Genomic DNA, 13,754 nt, shown 5'->3' with positions numbered 1-13,754 from the left:
CCCCCTACCCCCTCCCCACCCCAACCTCCCCTCCCCCTCCCCACCCCTCTACCCCATCTCCCCCCTCCCCCCTCCTCCCCAACCCCTCCCACCCCTCCCCTCCCACCCCCTCTCCACCCCACCCCCTCATACCCCCCCCACCCCTTCCCACCCCTCTACCCCCCCCCACCCCCTACACCCCCTACACCCCTCCCACCCCCTCCCCTACACCCCCCCCACACCCCACCTCCCCACCCCCCTCCCCCCCCCCCCCCTACACCCCCTCCCCCCCCCACCCCCCCCCCCACCCCTCCCCACCCCTCCCCCACCCCCACCCCTCCCCACCCCCCTCCCCCCCTCCCCACCTCCCTCTCCCATAAAGTAAATAGTTATGTCACTTGTGAGTCTTGTCCTTCCCGGGTCACTTATCACACCATTACTTTATTCCTATTCATCTGAGTCTAAGATTATTATTATTATCCTCTCCCACTTCACTTACTTGCCCCTTCCTCCCTCTCCCTCTTCTTCCTCCTTCTAACGATCACTTCCTCCTCTTCCTCACGACCACCACCTATTTCCCCCACAGACAACGGTGAAGATAAGCACAACTGGGGAACTTCAGCTGCCCTCCGGAGTGTTATGTAACAGGCAGTTCTTCTCCAGACGGAAACTGCAAGGTAAAGCTCACACACCTGTCACCACAAACCTGTTCTAGTATGTCCTCCATCACCTGTCACCACACACCTGTCCTTATGTGTCCTCTTCCACCTGTCACCACATACCTGTCTTCCTTCACCTGTCACCTCACACCTGTCATCATGTGTCCTCTCTCACCTGTCACCACACACCTGTCCTTCACCATTAATATGATGCGGCTTAGGTACGGTCAGTTTAGATGGGTAAATTATTAAGTTACGGTTAAATAAGTTAAGTCCAAATTAGATAAGGTAAGGTGGGTTGGGTTGGGTTGGGTTGGGTTGGGTTGGGTTGGGTTGGGTGGTGTGTTACAGGACGGCAATCAACGCCCCCTCCTCTGTCTCCACCAGCTTTCAACATCTCTTCCGGCCTTGCCAACTACCTCATCGTCACCACCGGGTCGCCATTTATCCTGAAGGAGGGGTTCCTGGTGAGTGCTGAAGGCCAGACGTTCCTGCAGGAGTCACATGAGCAGCTCCTTCACCTACTACGTACCCATAATCTAACCTACACGCAGCTCATTGACGCCATATCCTACAGGTACTGCCGTCCGTCCCTGAATTTGGGATTTCCTAACGTGAAGAGACGAAGTATGTAATGTAGCAATGGTTGGCGACCCTGGGCTAGGATTCTCAAAGGTTCTTAAGTTGAATATTCTCGTAACTGGAAAAGCAACGATGCACCAAATAGTATCATTTTAACCAAACAACAAGATTAACACTACAAAATCTGTTTCGTAAATTAGTTTGGTGCTTTATTATATATTGAAGTGTAAATACGGTAAAATTCATCGTCATAAGCCCTGTGATTCTGCGTCCCTGGAATCATACGTTAATGGTACAGTGTTTGGCTGTGTTTAGTACGACCACGAGTATGACTTCGCTGTTAAAGGTCATGTAAGGCTACACTCTTCAACAACACCTAAGATGATCATTAATTACCCCGATGCCGCCTGTTAATAACAAAGTACTATCCTATTACCGAGTCAAAGAGGACCACCACTACCCGACAACGAAGTGTACAGCACTAAACAAGGCAGTGTGTGTGTACAGTAGTGAAGAATGTTTCTAGCACTTTTTTGGCAACGGTATTATAGCAAATACAAGTAAACTGACGCAGCATCCACTACACCATACCAGTTGATCCTGCAACCCGTGCAGCATACAGTACAAGTCTCTCGCTGCTGAGGTGTGAGCCAGACGTCCATGTGGCGCCCTATATCTTTCAGGGCTCATTGGTTACCTCCCTTCCCCTCCCTGGTTATAGAGGGATATTTTATGTATGAACCCTTAATATATTTCTAAATAACATCTCTGTTGGTTAAACATAAAAGGTACAAGAGAAGTATAAAAAGGGTATTCCTAGTGATTGAAATAGCAGACCCCTTTAAAGGGTGTATGAGAAAATATTAAACCCCTTTGTGGTACAGGGGTCCTCGTTATCCAAGCTTAATAAGGAACAGGAAAAAGACTCGGGGAGTAATTTAACGAATGACAGGATATTAATTCCCATAAGAATTAATAGGAACAGAGTGTAATCGGGACCATCACTTTGTAAATGACTCAAAAGTTTAATTTGATATATTTTAACATTTATACGCCTTAGAAATATTTGTTAAACGTTTGATAACACATTATTTTACGAAATTATTTTACTGTATAACTTATTTAAGGTATTTAAAGTTGTTTGGGGTCCGTGTGTTGACACGACGCAGGCTACCTAACCACGCGGTCGGGCAACTGTGTGGACGAGCACACACACTCACACACTCATTTCAGTGAAAGTTGTTAGGATATACAGTAGGTGCTTTGAACAACCCCTCTTGGGGAGTTCCCAGATGAAACAAAGGTGTCAGCAACATTAATTGGTTGATTAGTTTCGTGCAATAAAAGTAAAGATGTGAATCAATAAATGTATTACATGAAACATCTATGAAATGTATACCAGTACTGTACTATACTAACACATACTTTGTTGAAGTTCTATACACGAGACAACTAAAAAAAAATCTTAAAATTATGGTAATCGCTTATTGCTACTAGACAGTTAACAACACAAAAAGTTACCTTACGGGAATGAAGAAGCACAAATTGCTCATCCTCTCTGGAGATTGATGGCAGAAGATGTACAGCAAATTGCAGGCCACAGTCTGAAATATTTACATTAATAATTATTTATGATAAATGACACAAGTTGTGAGGTTTACTGGAAGCAATTTATACTGAGGCAGGAGGGGGTGAGGTGAGGGGGCAAGGAATGAGGACAATATTAGAAATGGGTCAAACTTGGTGTCACGTGTGGATATATTTCTGAGTTAGATTGTGGGGTTTCGAGAAGTTGGTTCACACTCAGGATGGGTTGGAGAAAGGAAACTCACAATGTGCTCTCTGTACATATATTGTATTGGATGTACAGTGCAGCTTGGTGCTGGGAAGTGGCAGCGTGGTTACAAGCATGGAGTAGAGAGAGCTGGTTGGGGAGCGTGCTCAGAGGAGGTGTTGCTTGCTGCGTGGCTGTAGGTAGAAGAAGGGCAGGTCACGGCCAGGTGAGGTCTTATATAGTGCGGGTAGGCTTGGCTTGATAGTTGACCTCCGCTCTGTTAGGCGGCGCTGGTTGCCGACCTTAGACCACGAGAAGTAAGCTGGGGAATTCGAAGAGGGGTCGGCTAGTCAGCAACAAACGGCAGTTGTAGTTGTAGGGGAGATATCCACTACAAGATCACCAATTAATATACCAGGTGTCACAAAATTACCAAAAATATTGTTAATTATTTCCCTGCCATAAATTAGAGGATCATACAACCTTCAAGCACACAAGGGGGCCACAGCGTCTTTCAACTAAAAATTACAAAACTCACCCTACCGACGGTGACATCTTTAATAACTCATATCATTGTATAATAACTGGATGATCGTCATACTTGATTCCGAGTGGCGGCAAAGTAATATTGTATTTATGTTCTGGGAATCTATACCTGTCCTTGGGTAGAGGAAGGATCACTGCCTGTATCAACTGTACCTTTTATTTATAATGTACCATATTGCAATACTGTACTGTAACTAAATAATCCATCCTATGTTCCTTCCATTCTTTCTTCATCCTCCCTTCCTCCATCTCTCCTATTTCTCCCTATCTCCCTCCATATCCCTCTCCTATTCCCCCTTTTCTCCCTCCACCTCTCTCTTCTTTTCCTCCCTTTCTCCCTCCATCTCTCTCCCTTATTCCTCCCTTTCTCTCTCCTATCCCCTCCCCCCCTTCTCCTTCCATCTGTCTCTCCTAGTCTTCTCTCCCTCCTCATCCTCCCACCTTCCCTATGCTTCCCCTTCCTTTCCAATACACAATAATACACACATCCCTGGCCCGGGTGACTGGCAGCTGTGAGGAAGTAGTGTTACGGTGTGGGCTGGGAACAACCAGGACGAATTCAACGGAGTGCTGCAAGGCGTTCATCCCAATGCCTACCATGGCGGGCAAATGCTACACCTACTACGCAGACGCCCACCACACCCAGGCTATGGAGGGAGAGTATCTGGGGTTCTCACTCTTCGTCAACATTACCCAAGATGATTACCCAGGTGAGTGGAAAATAATAATAGTACGATTTTAACCAAACAACAAGATTAACACTACAAAATCTGTTTAGTAAATTAGTTTGGTGCTTTATTATATATTGAAGTGTAAATACGGTAAAATTCATCGTCATAAGCCCTGTGATTCAGCGTCCCTGGAATCATACGTTAATGGTACAGTGTTTGGCTGTGTTTAGTTCGACCACGAGTATGACTTCGCTGTTAAAGGTCATGTAAGGCTACACTCTTCAACAACACCTAAGATGATCATTAATTACCCCGATGCCGCCTGTTAATAACAAAGTACTATCCTATTACCGAGTCAAAGAGGACCACCACTACCCGACAACGAAGTGTACAGCATTAAACAAGGCAGTGTGTGTGTACAGTAGTGAAGTATGTTTCTAGCACTTTTTTGGCAACGGTATTATAGCAAATACAAGTAAACTGACGCAGCATCCACTACACTATACCAGTTGATCCTGCAACCCGTGCAACATACAGTACAAGTCTCTCGCTGATGATGTGTGTGCCTCTATATAAACAGCCTGGATAATTACCCATAATGAGTAGGTGTGTCTACATCAACATCACCCAGGTGAGTAAATGTCTCCCTCTCTAGTCTCTAACGCATCACCCTGCTCGCATCAAACTGACACTACAAACGAAGTGTTTCAAAAAGGCCCCTGAGGCATTTTCTCGCATTGGTCGCCCTGAGCGTGTATGAGTTCGGCCACGCGTGCTCGAAACAAGTGATCGGCACTCTGAAACGAAACCCGGTACTAGACTTTCCGGAATTTTCGACCGTATGGTATAACGTCGTTGGGCCGGGTTCCATTATGACGGCATGAGAAACTGTGGAGCTATTCAGATGTTTCGGAACAGCTTGGTATATTTTACAATACGAATAAAGAATGACATAATGTGGCATTAGCCCAAAGTGAAGTAGCAATACAAATACAGATTCGAAATTCCGTTGCAAAATAATCTTATACCTTTACTATATCCATTAATTCTGCTAAACATATAATGCATTCCTATATGGCAACTCGTCCACTTCCATGGTTACTGTAGTCCATGGTGTGTGGAACATTTAATATAACATACAGTTTAACTTATCTAGATATACTGACATTCTCCAGTCATATTGTAAGAAAGTAATTCAATAGTGTCAATGAAATAGCAAATTTTGGCCTACCAAATTAAGTACGAAATGCCTCACATTCAGGCCTACCAACCCTCGCGAGACAACGGGACCCCGCCTGTAGGGCAGTATTTAACCGAGTGTGCATTAATATTATGACCGACTCTGACAGAAAAATACTGTACTGTATTTTCTTTTATGAGGGAGAGGGCTCAGGAAAGACCAAAGAAGTGACCTCTATTGTGTTATGATAATAGTACAGTAATTGCTTGGCGGTCATCACTTGTAGTTAATGAGGGTCAAGTCCACCATGATTATTAATAAAAACTATTTTCATAATATGTTCACCATCGAGTGTTTTCTTATAGTTCTCACAAATGCCCATCGACGGGGTATTTTTTAAGATGTTAGGCATGTTGTTTATTGCACGAGTGATCAACTTATACAAACAAAGACAAAAGTCGTGTCGCGGTTTTGTCCGAAGATTAAATATAACTTTTGAAACATTATGAGCCTCCCCCCTACCACAAGGCAGAGCGCACCAAAAGTTTAGCCCTTCTGGATATGTTTTCACCAAATTTCACGACACGACATTTGTCTTTCATTGTACCTCCAAAAATGACTAATAAAATATTTATGTGGACAGAAATTGACCCAAGGATCCTGGACGTGTCACTTATGTTAAAGACTGGGATGCAGGTGACCTTCATCAGCAACCACACCCACCCATCCTTTGTCGCAGTGGGCCAAGGTGTTCCACTCCTCCCAAGGGTCTACACTGCTGTGGACGTCGCCCTCACTGTGGTCAGACTTTCTACCCTCATTGTAATTTTCTCTCTCAAAATAATTTGTCCTCCTTCAAACCAGGCAGCCATTATGAGAGGTCATGAAGCCTTCAGTCAGCAGTCAGTATAGTGTTACAAGGGCCATCCGGTTACAGGGCTTCAGGCAAAAATATGAAAATACCTGAGTAAAGATTAGCAGTGATCAAACACGTATACTTTACTGTACAATCCTAAAGTTTTGTGATGTACACCCGAGGGAAAGCTTGTAAAACATTTCCTTGTGTCTGTTATCATACTGGATGGGTCAAGGGTCCCTAAGAAAAGTACAGCATTATTATGAGAGCAAAGAATTTAAACTTTTTGTGTCTACGGAGCTCCCATTAACCTTCCCACATTAAATGGAATGTAACCCAAGTTTATTCACCCAGTTTGTTTATCATAGGTGCGAGACACTGGCATGAAGACAGTATTTGACTGGTCAGAGACACACTGCACGCCATCACTGAAGGTGAACTACCTCCTGGACAAAGAATCCTTCCTCAACACTGAGCCAAACTGTGATGTAGGGGCCACTCGCTACTGCTTCAGGCGGGTCTGCAACTGTTCATCTTATGGTCTAGATAACTCAGATGGTGAGTCATGTCAGCACCAGACCCTGCACAGTGGCAAGTTGGCTATGTTGATCATATTGGCTATGTTGATCATATTGGCTATGTTGATCATGTTTCCCATCACAGCCATGAGGTTAATCTGGCATCAACTGAAATCATAGATTTATCTGAAGGTTGAAAGTTTAGAGCGTGTGTTTGACGGCAACTAAGTGAATGAAAATCTACCCCCTGTGTTATTCATTTTTTTTTACAGGGATTAGCCCACCCGGGCACAGGTCACTGACCCACATCAGGGCCTGGGGGGCGAAATAATAATAATAATAATAATAATAATAATAATAATAATAATAATAATAATAATAATAATAATAATAATAATAATAATAATAATAATAATCATAATAATAATAATAATAATAATAATAATAATAATAATAATAATAATAAATATTATTATTAAAGAAGCATAAATAACTACTAAAATGAAAAAAAATCAATAGTGAGAAACGATATATGTATGTTGTGTTGTCAAAGTAAGAGAAAAAATTGAGACCCAGCACTTGTGTGTAAATGAGGCAGAAAGTCACATCATCAACCTGGGACTTGGTCACATATGGCAGCAGGGTCTACCATTAGACAACACATTATGCTTCCAATATCTTCCCAGGCGGTAGTGAGATGTGGGCAAGATCTGTGTTCGGCTATAAACACCTCTAGTTACCTAAAGCCAGCAGGAAGGATGGAGTCTACAAAACATAAACTAGAATCACAGATCACATCCTTTATAGTCAGCTGCATTATTCATCGAAACAGATAGAAATTAAATCACCTTACATTAACTATACACATTCACCTAACAATATCATCCTTTACTTCAAATACTATATCTAACTTCATTTCCTCTTCCATTTTCACTTTACTTCACTGGTGCAATGTGTGTCTGAGTCTCTCTTACAATTGGTTACTTAACAATTTCATAGTGTACAAAACCTATTCTATCTTTTCTTAATGGTCTTTATATCTGTTTACCAATACTGTATCATATAATATTATCCTTTACAGACAACTGGCCACTGTGTCCCCTGAATGTCAACCAGCACTGTTATGGGCTCATGTTTACCTCTCTCAACATGAGTTACCCAATCACATACAAGATTCCCACAACTCAGGAGAGATATGCTAACATGACTCAGTCTCAGGCTAACCAGTGCTGGCAGGAAGGTAAGTAGTCTTGGCAATATTTAGGTAAAGATATCTCTACCAGACTCTTCAAATAAACAAAGAACCATAACTCATTAAAACACTAAGTTAGAGCAGCCATTATTGAACCTGGTGTAGCTATATTCTGCAACTTATGGGCATTAGTCTCACACACCATTACTGAGGAACAGAGTTGTTCACCTCTTAAAATTTAAGGCAGCAACAGCATCCGCTTCATAAAACACACGACAGTATTGTGTAAAATACCTCAAGCTGAACAACATGAAGGATCAAAGCAGTTAATACTCAGCAAAAACTATAACAACACTTAATGTGGAGCCACCATCACACCCCCAGGCTATGTACTGTAGTGTACTGTACTTTACTGCACTGTACTATACTGTACTGTACTATACTGTACTGTACTATACTGCACTGTACTATACTGTACTGTACTGTACTGTATTGTACTGTGCTGTGCTGTGCTGTGCTGTACTGTACTGTACTGTACTGTACACCTTCTCCCTTCAACTTATCTGAAATTTACTCGTCACTTAATGAATTAATGAGAACAATACAGTATACCGGTAACTTAAAAGAGTAAACTAATCGGATTCTTTAATTTCCCTCAAGATGTTTACCACGTGACCCTGGGTGAGCCCCACATATTTTAAGGTTCAGCCCAGTTTTGTAGTTTAGGTTCACAAATTATTACAGTTCTTGTGTATCTACCTTAGCCACACCATCTAAATTTAGCAGCAAGTTTAGCCTGTAAACCAATCATAACTTTACCTCTGACTGTTGATTGACCTACACCTTTATCCTCGAGACCTGAATTTGACGAGAAGTTCTCTTCCATGGGATAAAACATATGCTTGTGAACCCTTGCTAACACATCTATAATGTTAATAAATCATGTTCCAGACAGTGCTACATCCTCAACAAGAATCTCTATACACACAACTACACTACATCACTTCAACAATTCCTATTCATATTACACTGCAAATCATCTCATGTTTATAACTATCAAACAGTATGAACCAATACACCATTTTGTTAAATATGTTTTTGAGATGCTTCATTTGCGTACACAGCAAAGCAAAGGTGTCGACGCATGTGTGCTCGCTATGACTACACATATCAGACCACTCACCTGCCGATTAAGGATTACCTCCGGGAAGACATCAACAACGAGTTTGCTCTTGCTAACGGGTGAGTCTGATGTGATCCACAGTTAATAATTATACCCCACACAAAAAAAAACACTCATGAACATATTAGTGCCATTTTCCTGAATGAATTAAAATAGACTGCTTAGAAATGCCAGCAAAACAGCTTTCACTTATGGTATACAGTAAAACGGTAACTACTTATGGTAATATTCACACAAGTTCATGTTCCACCTACACTGAGTGGTCTGATGACTGCCATGATACACTCACTACTATATGTTACTCAGATTATGTTAATTAACTTAGTACTGTGCTATACTGTATGGTGGTGGTGGTGAAATATGAAACTACAGCAGCAAATTATGTAACCTGTGTCTATCTTTATGTATTTTTTGCACAGTATAGTTTTGTAAGAGGGACAAGTACAAAATAACACTTCCAATATACTCGTACCGTGGCACCCTTAGCTAATTACTCCCTATTATTACTACTACTTGGCCAAACTCTGATCCTGTGTGATAAAATAAACTGCCTTACCTAAACTAACCTGGTGTCAGTATTTGAGGACATTTAAGGTATACAAAAATGGTTGCAATGTTCTGGGATCTGTGTCAATTTACGAAACGGGTTTATATGTGAAATTAACGTCCACTTAACATACAGTACAGTTCATCCGTTTAACGTACGGGTTTAGAGGAAGGCGATGTGTATGATAAGGAGGAACTTGGTGTATGTTAATGCATGTACTGTCTTATGTAAAGGAAGAAGAAGGGGAGAGGGGAAGGAAAGTGTATGTTAGATGAGTAAGCTGGCTGGAGGTGACCAGAGGCTTGGAGGCTCCTTCACAACACCATCTTACTGTGTACTATAATGCCAGTAAGCTGATAAGGAGGAAAATGATAAATAATGGTAAAAAAAATAATCATTAACATCTTAAATAATTATCAATGTCTCATGACTGGCTCTCTGATGTTTGCTGGCAGGAGTGACGTGGCGGTGTTGGTGGCCTTCTTCCCCAACCTTCGTTACACCGAGGTCAAGTGCTGGCGTTCAACCATAGATGAATTTATGAGTAAGTATCAGTAATATTAAAGTGATAGGAAATCATCCACCATACAATTTTTTTTTTTCATCTTTCGTGGGCTGACAAGTTGTTTGTTTGTTTCTTTGTTACATTAAAACACGCCAGAAGCTATACACTCCTCCATACAAATGTTTGTGAACGATGCCAAGTTATTTATGGAAATTAAGAACCAAACGGATTGTCAAGAGCTACAGAAAGATCTCTTATCAACTTCAAGAGTGGTCGAAGAAATGGCTGTTAAGATTCAATGTCACCAAGTGTAAGAGGGTACAATACTCTGCCCTCAGCCATGATAGCTGTATTCTCATGACCATATTTTGTCATAATTCTTTTATCAATATCTGAGCTAGTCAACAGAAGTGGTAAAGTAGTCAGGCTACAGGAAGAGGGAGACGTCGACGTAGTGTACCAGCCCTCCCACTAATAGGGGCAGGTGGTGAACCAACTGTAAGTAATGTTAACATTCATGCTGTAGTTTTAAGTAATACTTTTAACCCAACTGTTGGTACACAAATGCCAGAAGCGTGTTAATAAGACTAATGTATTCAGCGCATATGAGACACAGGGCAACCAGACATCATTGCAATTAGCGAGTCCTGGGGTCGAGAGAATGTGTCGCAGCGTGAATTTTACTCACCAGGTTATCATCCAGCATTTAGAACAGACAGGTGGTGGTGTACAACTGTATGTCACCTGCCAGTAACCGGTAATGATGAGCTAAACGAAATGGGATCATCCGAGTCTATTTGGCGTTATTTGATAGAACAAAACCAAAGCAAGCGGACAGTAGGTGCGTGCCATAAGGCTGACTCAGCCTCGGGGAAGAAGTAGTAGATCTTCATAGAGTTCATCCAGACAGCATTTAGAGCACAAACCCACATCATGGGAGATTTTATTAATGAGCCAATAGACTTGGTGCATCTTACCACACAAGCCGAGGGAGAAGAATTCCTTGATCTCATTCAAAAGACTTCCTCACACAACACGTGTCGAAACCCACGAGGGGAGACAACATTCTAGATTTACTGTAGTCTTGACGACTGAGGCGGCTATGGTGGACGAGGACCACGTCGGGGAGAAACTATCCCCGGCCAGCGACCACTACATACTAAGATGGAATAGAATCTTTGATAATAGAGAGAAAATAGTTAAGGAGGAATAATATGACTCCAACCATGGAGACTACCACCTCACGAGAGACAAACTACAGAGAATTAACCGGAAGGAAATCGGTAGACAGGAATCAAACATTGACGAATCGATGCAAAACTTCATGAAAATCCTCGAGATAACAGTAGAGGAATATATACACCGAAAAACAAAGAGAAGAGGGAATAAGACCAGGTGGACGAATCACAGAACTAAGGAAGACTAAGAAAAAATACAAGACGTGCGGGTTATGTTGTAAAAAAAAAATCCCTTAATGTGGTCAATCGTGAAGTTAGGTCAATAAACGGCATTCTGAGAAGAAATTAGCCCAACCCAAGTTCTTTTATGCGTATGCCGGGAGTAAAGAGAAAACGATGGATAACACGCCAGTACCAAAGAGAAAGTAGCTGTATACTTCAGTAGTGGAAAATGAGTTCAGAGATAGCAATTACAGACGATAATCACCAAAAGGAAAGTAGCCTGCTTGAAATAATTCAAAGCCCCTGAAGTGGACGGAGTACAGACCAAGGTGATAGAAGTGGCAAACAAGATCTGCACCCCACTAAAGGTCTTGTTCAGGAAATCTTTAGATCAAGGTGGTGAATCTGAATATAATATCAGATATATTGACCCATTTATATAATATGTTCTGTTGATGAGACAGGGGCCCATTACAACAGTGTTCACTTTGAAAGTCATGAGAGCTATCCGTAACGATGCTTGTGGAGTGTGTGTGTGTGTGTGTTCATCTTTAACTTGTTTTCACTTAAACACAACAGTATTGTGTTTGAAGGCAGGTGGGGGGAGAGAGTGGGAGGAAGGGGGTCTGGCCTGGGAGGCACACGCTCCCAGTGAAGCTTGGATTATGAATTGTTTTCTGATAAATTATATTTTTGTCAGATATGTTTAGAAACTGTGCAGGTAAATTATTACATGGTATATCTGACGTACAATTTCTTAATCTGGTAGAGACTTTGAATTTCATTTTGAAAATAAAAAAAAGTTTGTTATATACAGCTATTGCACCATACGGGTACAGTACTGTATTATGGTTTATTAATGCGTGATATAATGAGGCTCTTCTGTACCAAGAAGCTGAGAAACTTAAAAAATACAGGAAACCTGTTGAGACATGGTGAAGGAGGTGTGTAATTTAAGAAAATGTGTAATGGACCACTGATACTGTATGTGTATACTGTAGTACTTTATGAAGCTAGCGAACCAAGTTTATACAAAAGGTAATACACTATAGAATTCACTCACAGGTGAACTGGGAGGCTACACCGGTGTTTTCCTCGGCTGCTCGTTCATCACGTTCATTGAAATCTTCGTCTTTCTGGGCATCTTCATCACTTTTTTTATACGAGAAGTCCTGTCAAGACTGAAGACCAGCGTCAAACCCAGTCCCTCCAAGTCCCAGGCCTGTACTGAGTAATTTCACCCAAGAGGTGTGGTTGCCTGAAGAGACTACGACTGCCAGAAACTACCAATTACTTTACTTGTTTAGTCATATCATTAGTGTTTATGTGAAATTAAAATATTTCTTAATTAAGTCCAAAATTTCAAGAGTGTTTTATGATAAATATTCCAAGGGAAATGTATACAGTAAATGTAAGAGTAGTACTAACTCTGTCCTGATGGACCCATGTACTGTACTGTACTGTACTGTACTGTACTGTACTGTATTACCCCAGCAAGTAATGCTGGGGCGTACTTGCATTGTGGTGATGAGTATGAGCTTGAGCATATGTTGGGGACCATTTAATAAAAAATAGTTTTATACTCATTCATCACTTTTGTGAAAATCACTCTGTAATTATTTGAGTATTAACAGATATCTATATCAATATATTTACTTGCATATATATATATATATATATATATATATATATATATATATATATATATATATATATATATATATATATATATATATATATATATATATATATATATATATATATATATGCAAGTAAATCACTGTAGGTACGCGTGATCTAGGTATATGCTGATAACCATAAGGAAAAAGAAAACACGAAGTTCCCAAGCGCTTTCGTGTAATTCACATCTTCAGGGGTGAGTACAGACTAAGGAGAAGTACATAACAAGGTGTATATATACAGAGGCAGGGTGAGATCAACTCCACAATGGTCAGGTAATGACCCTACTAATCTTCATCGAACTCATCAAACTATGTATTAAGGATTGTAAATTTGAATTCAATGGAGAATATTATGCTAAAAAATTTGGGATGGCAATGGGTAATCCACTCTCACCAGTATTAAGCAACCTATATATGGAATTCTTTGAAAAGAAACTACAGTATTAAGTAATATTTTACCACCTTCAGCAGTCTGGTTCA

At 41.1% G+C, this 13,754-nt stretch overlaps 1 protein-coding gene across 1 annotated transcript; it reads left to right on the top strand.

Annotated features, from left to right (window-relative positions):
* Positions 1 to 576: 576 nt before the first annotated feature.
* LOC121873572 lies at positions 577 to 13,220 on the top strand. Its single transcript, XM_042377216.1, has 9 exons — positions 577 to 656; positions 1,026 to 1,215; positions 4,051 to 4,250; positions 6,035 to 6,192; positions 6,616 to 6,805; positions 7,847 to 8,005; positions 9,082 to 9,199; positions 10,143 to 10,231; positions 12,658 to 13,220. The coding sequence occupies exons 3-9, from the start codon at positions 4,130 to 4,132 to the stop codon at positions 12,825 to 12,827; spliced, it is 1,005 nt and encodes a 334-aa protein (XP_042233150.1). The 5' UTR covers positions 577 to 656; positions 1,026 to 1,215; positions 4,051 to 4,129; the 3' UTR covers positions 12,828 to 13,220.
* The last annotated feature ends 534 nt before the right edge of the window (positions 13,221 to 13,754 follow it).

This window comes from Homarus americanus, unplaced genomic scaffold, assembly GCF_018991925.1.
Source record: "Homarus americanus isolate GMGI-L3 unplaced genomic scaffold, GMGI_Hamer_2.0 scaffold30858, whole genome shotgun sequence".
NCBI classification, from domain to species: domain Eukaryota; kingdom Metazoa; phylum Arthropoda; class Malacostraca; order Decapoda; family Nephropidae; genus Homarus; species Homarus americanus.
Note: the sequence above shows the minus strand (reverse complement) of the source record. Positions and strands in the feature narration are given on the sequence as shown.

Excerpts from the sequence above, each read along its gene's own strand:
- LOC121873572 (XM_042377216.1), top strand. The coding sequence starts at position 4,130 with ATGCCTACCATGGCGGGCAAATGCTACACCTACTACGCAGACGCCCAC. Across the intron at positions 6,806-7,846 it reads TGGTCTAGATAACTCAGATG|ACAACTGGCCACTGTGTCCC; the intron begins GTGAGTCATGTC and ends TATCCTTTACAG. Across the intron at positions 8,006-9,081 it reads TAACCAGTGCTGGCAGGAAG|CAAAGCAAAGGTGTCGACGC; the intron begins GTAAGTAGTCTT and ends TTGCGTACACAG.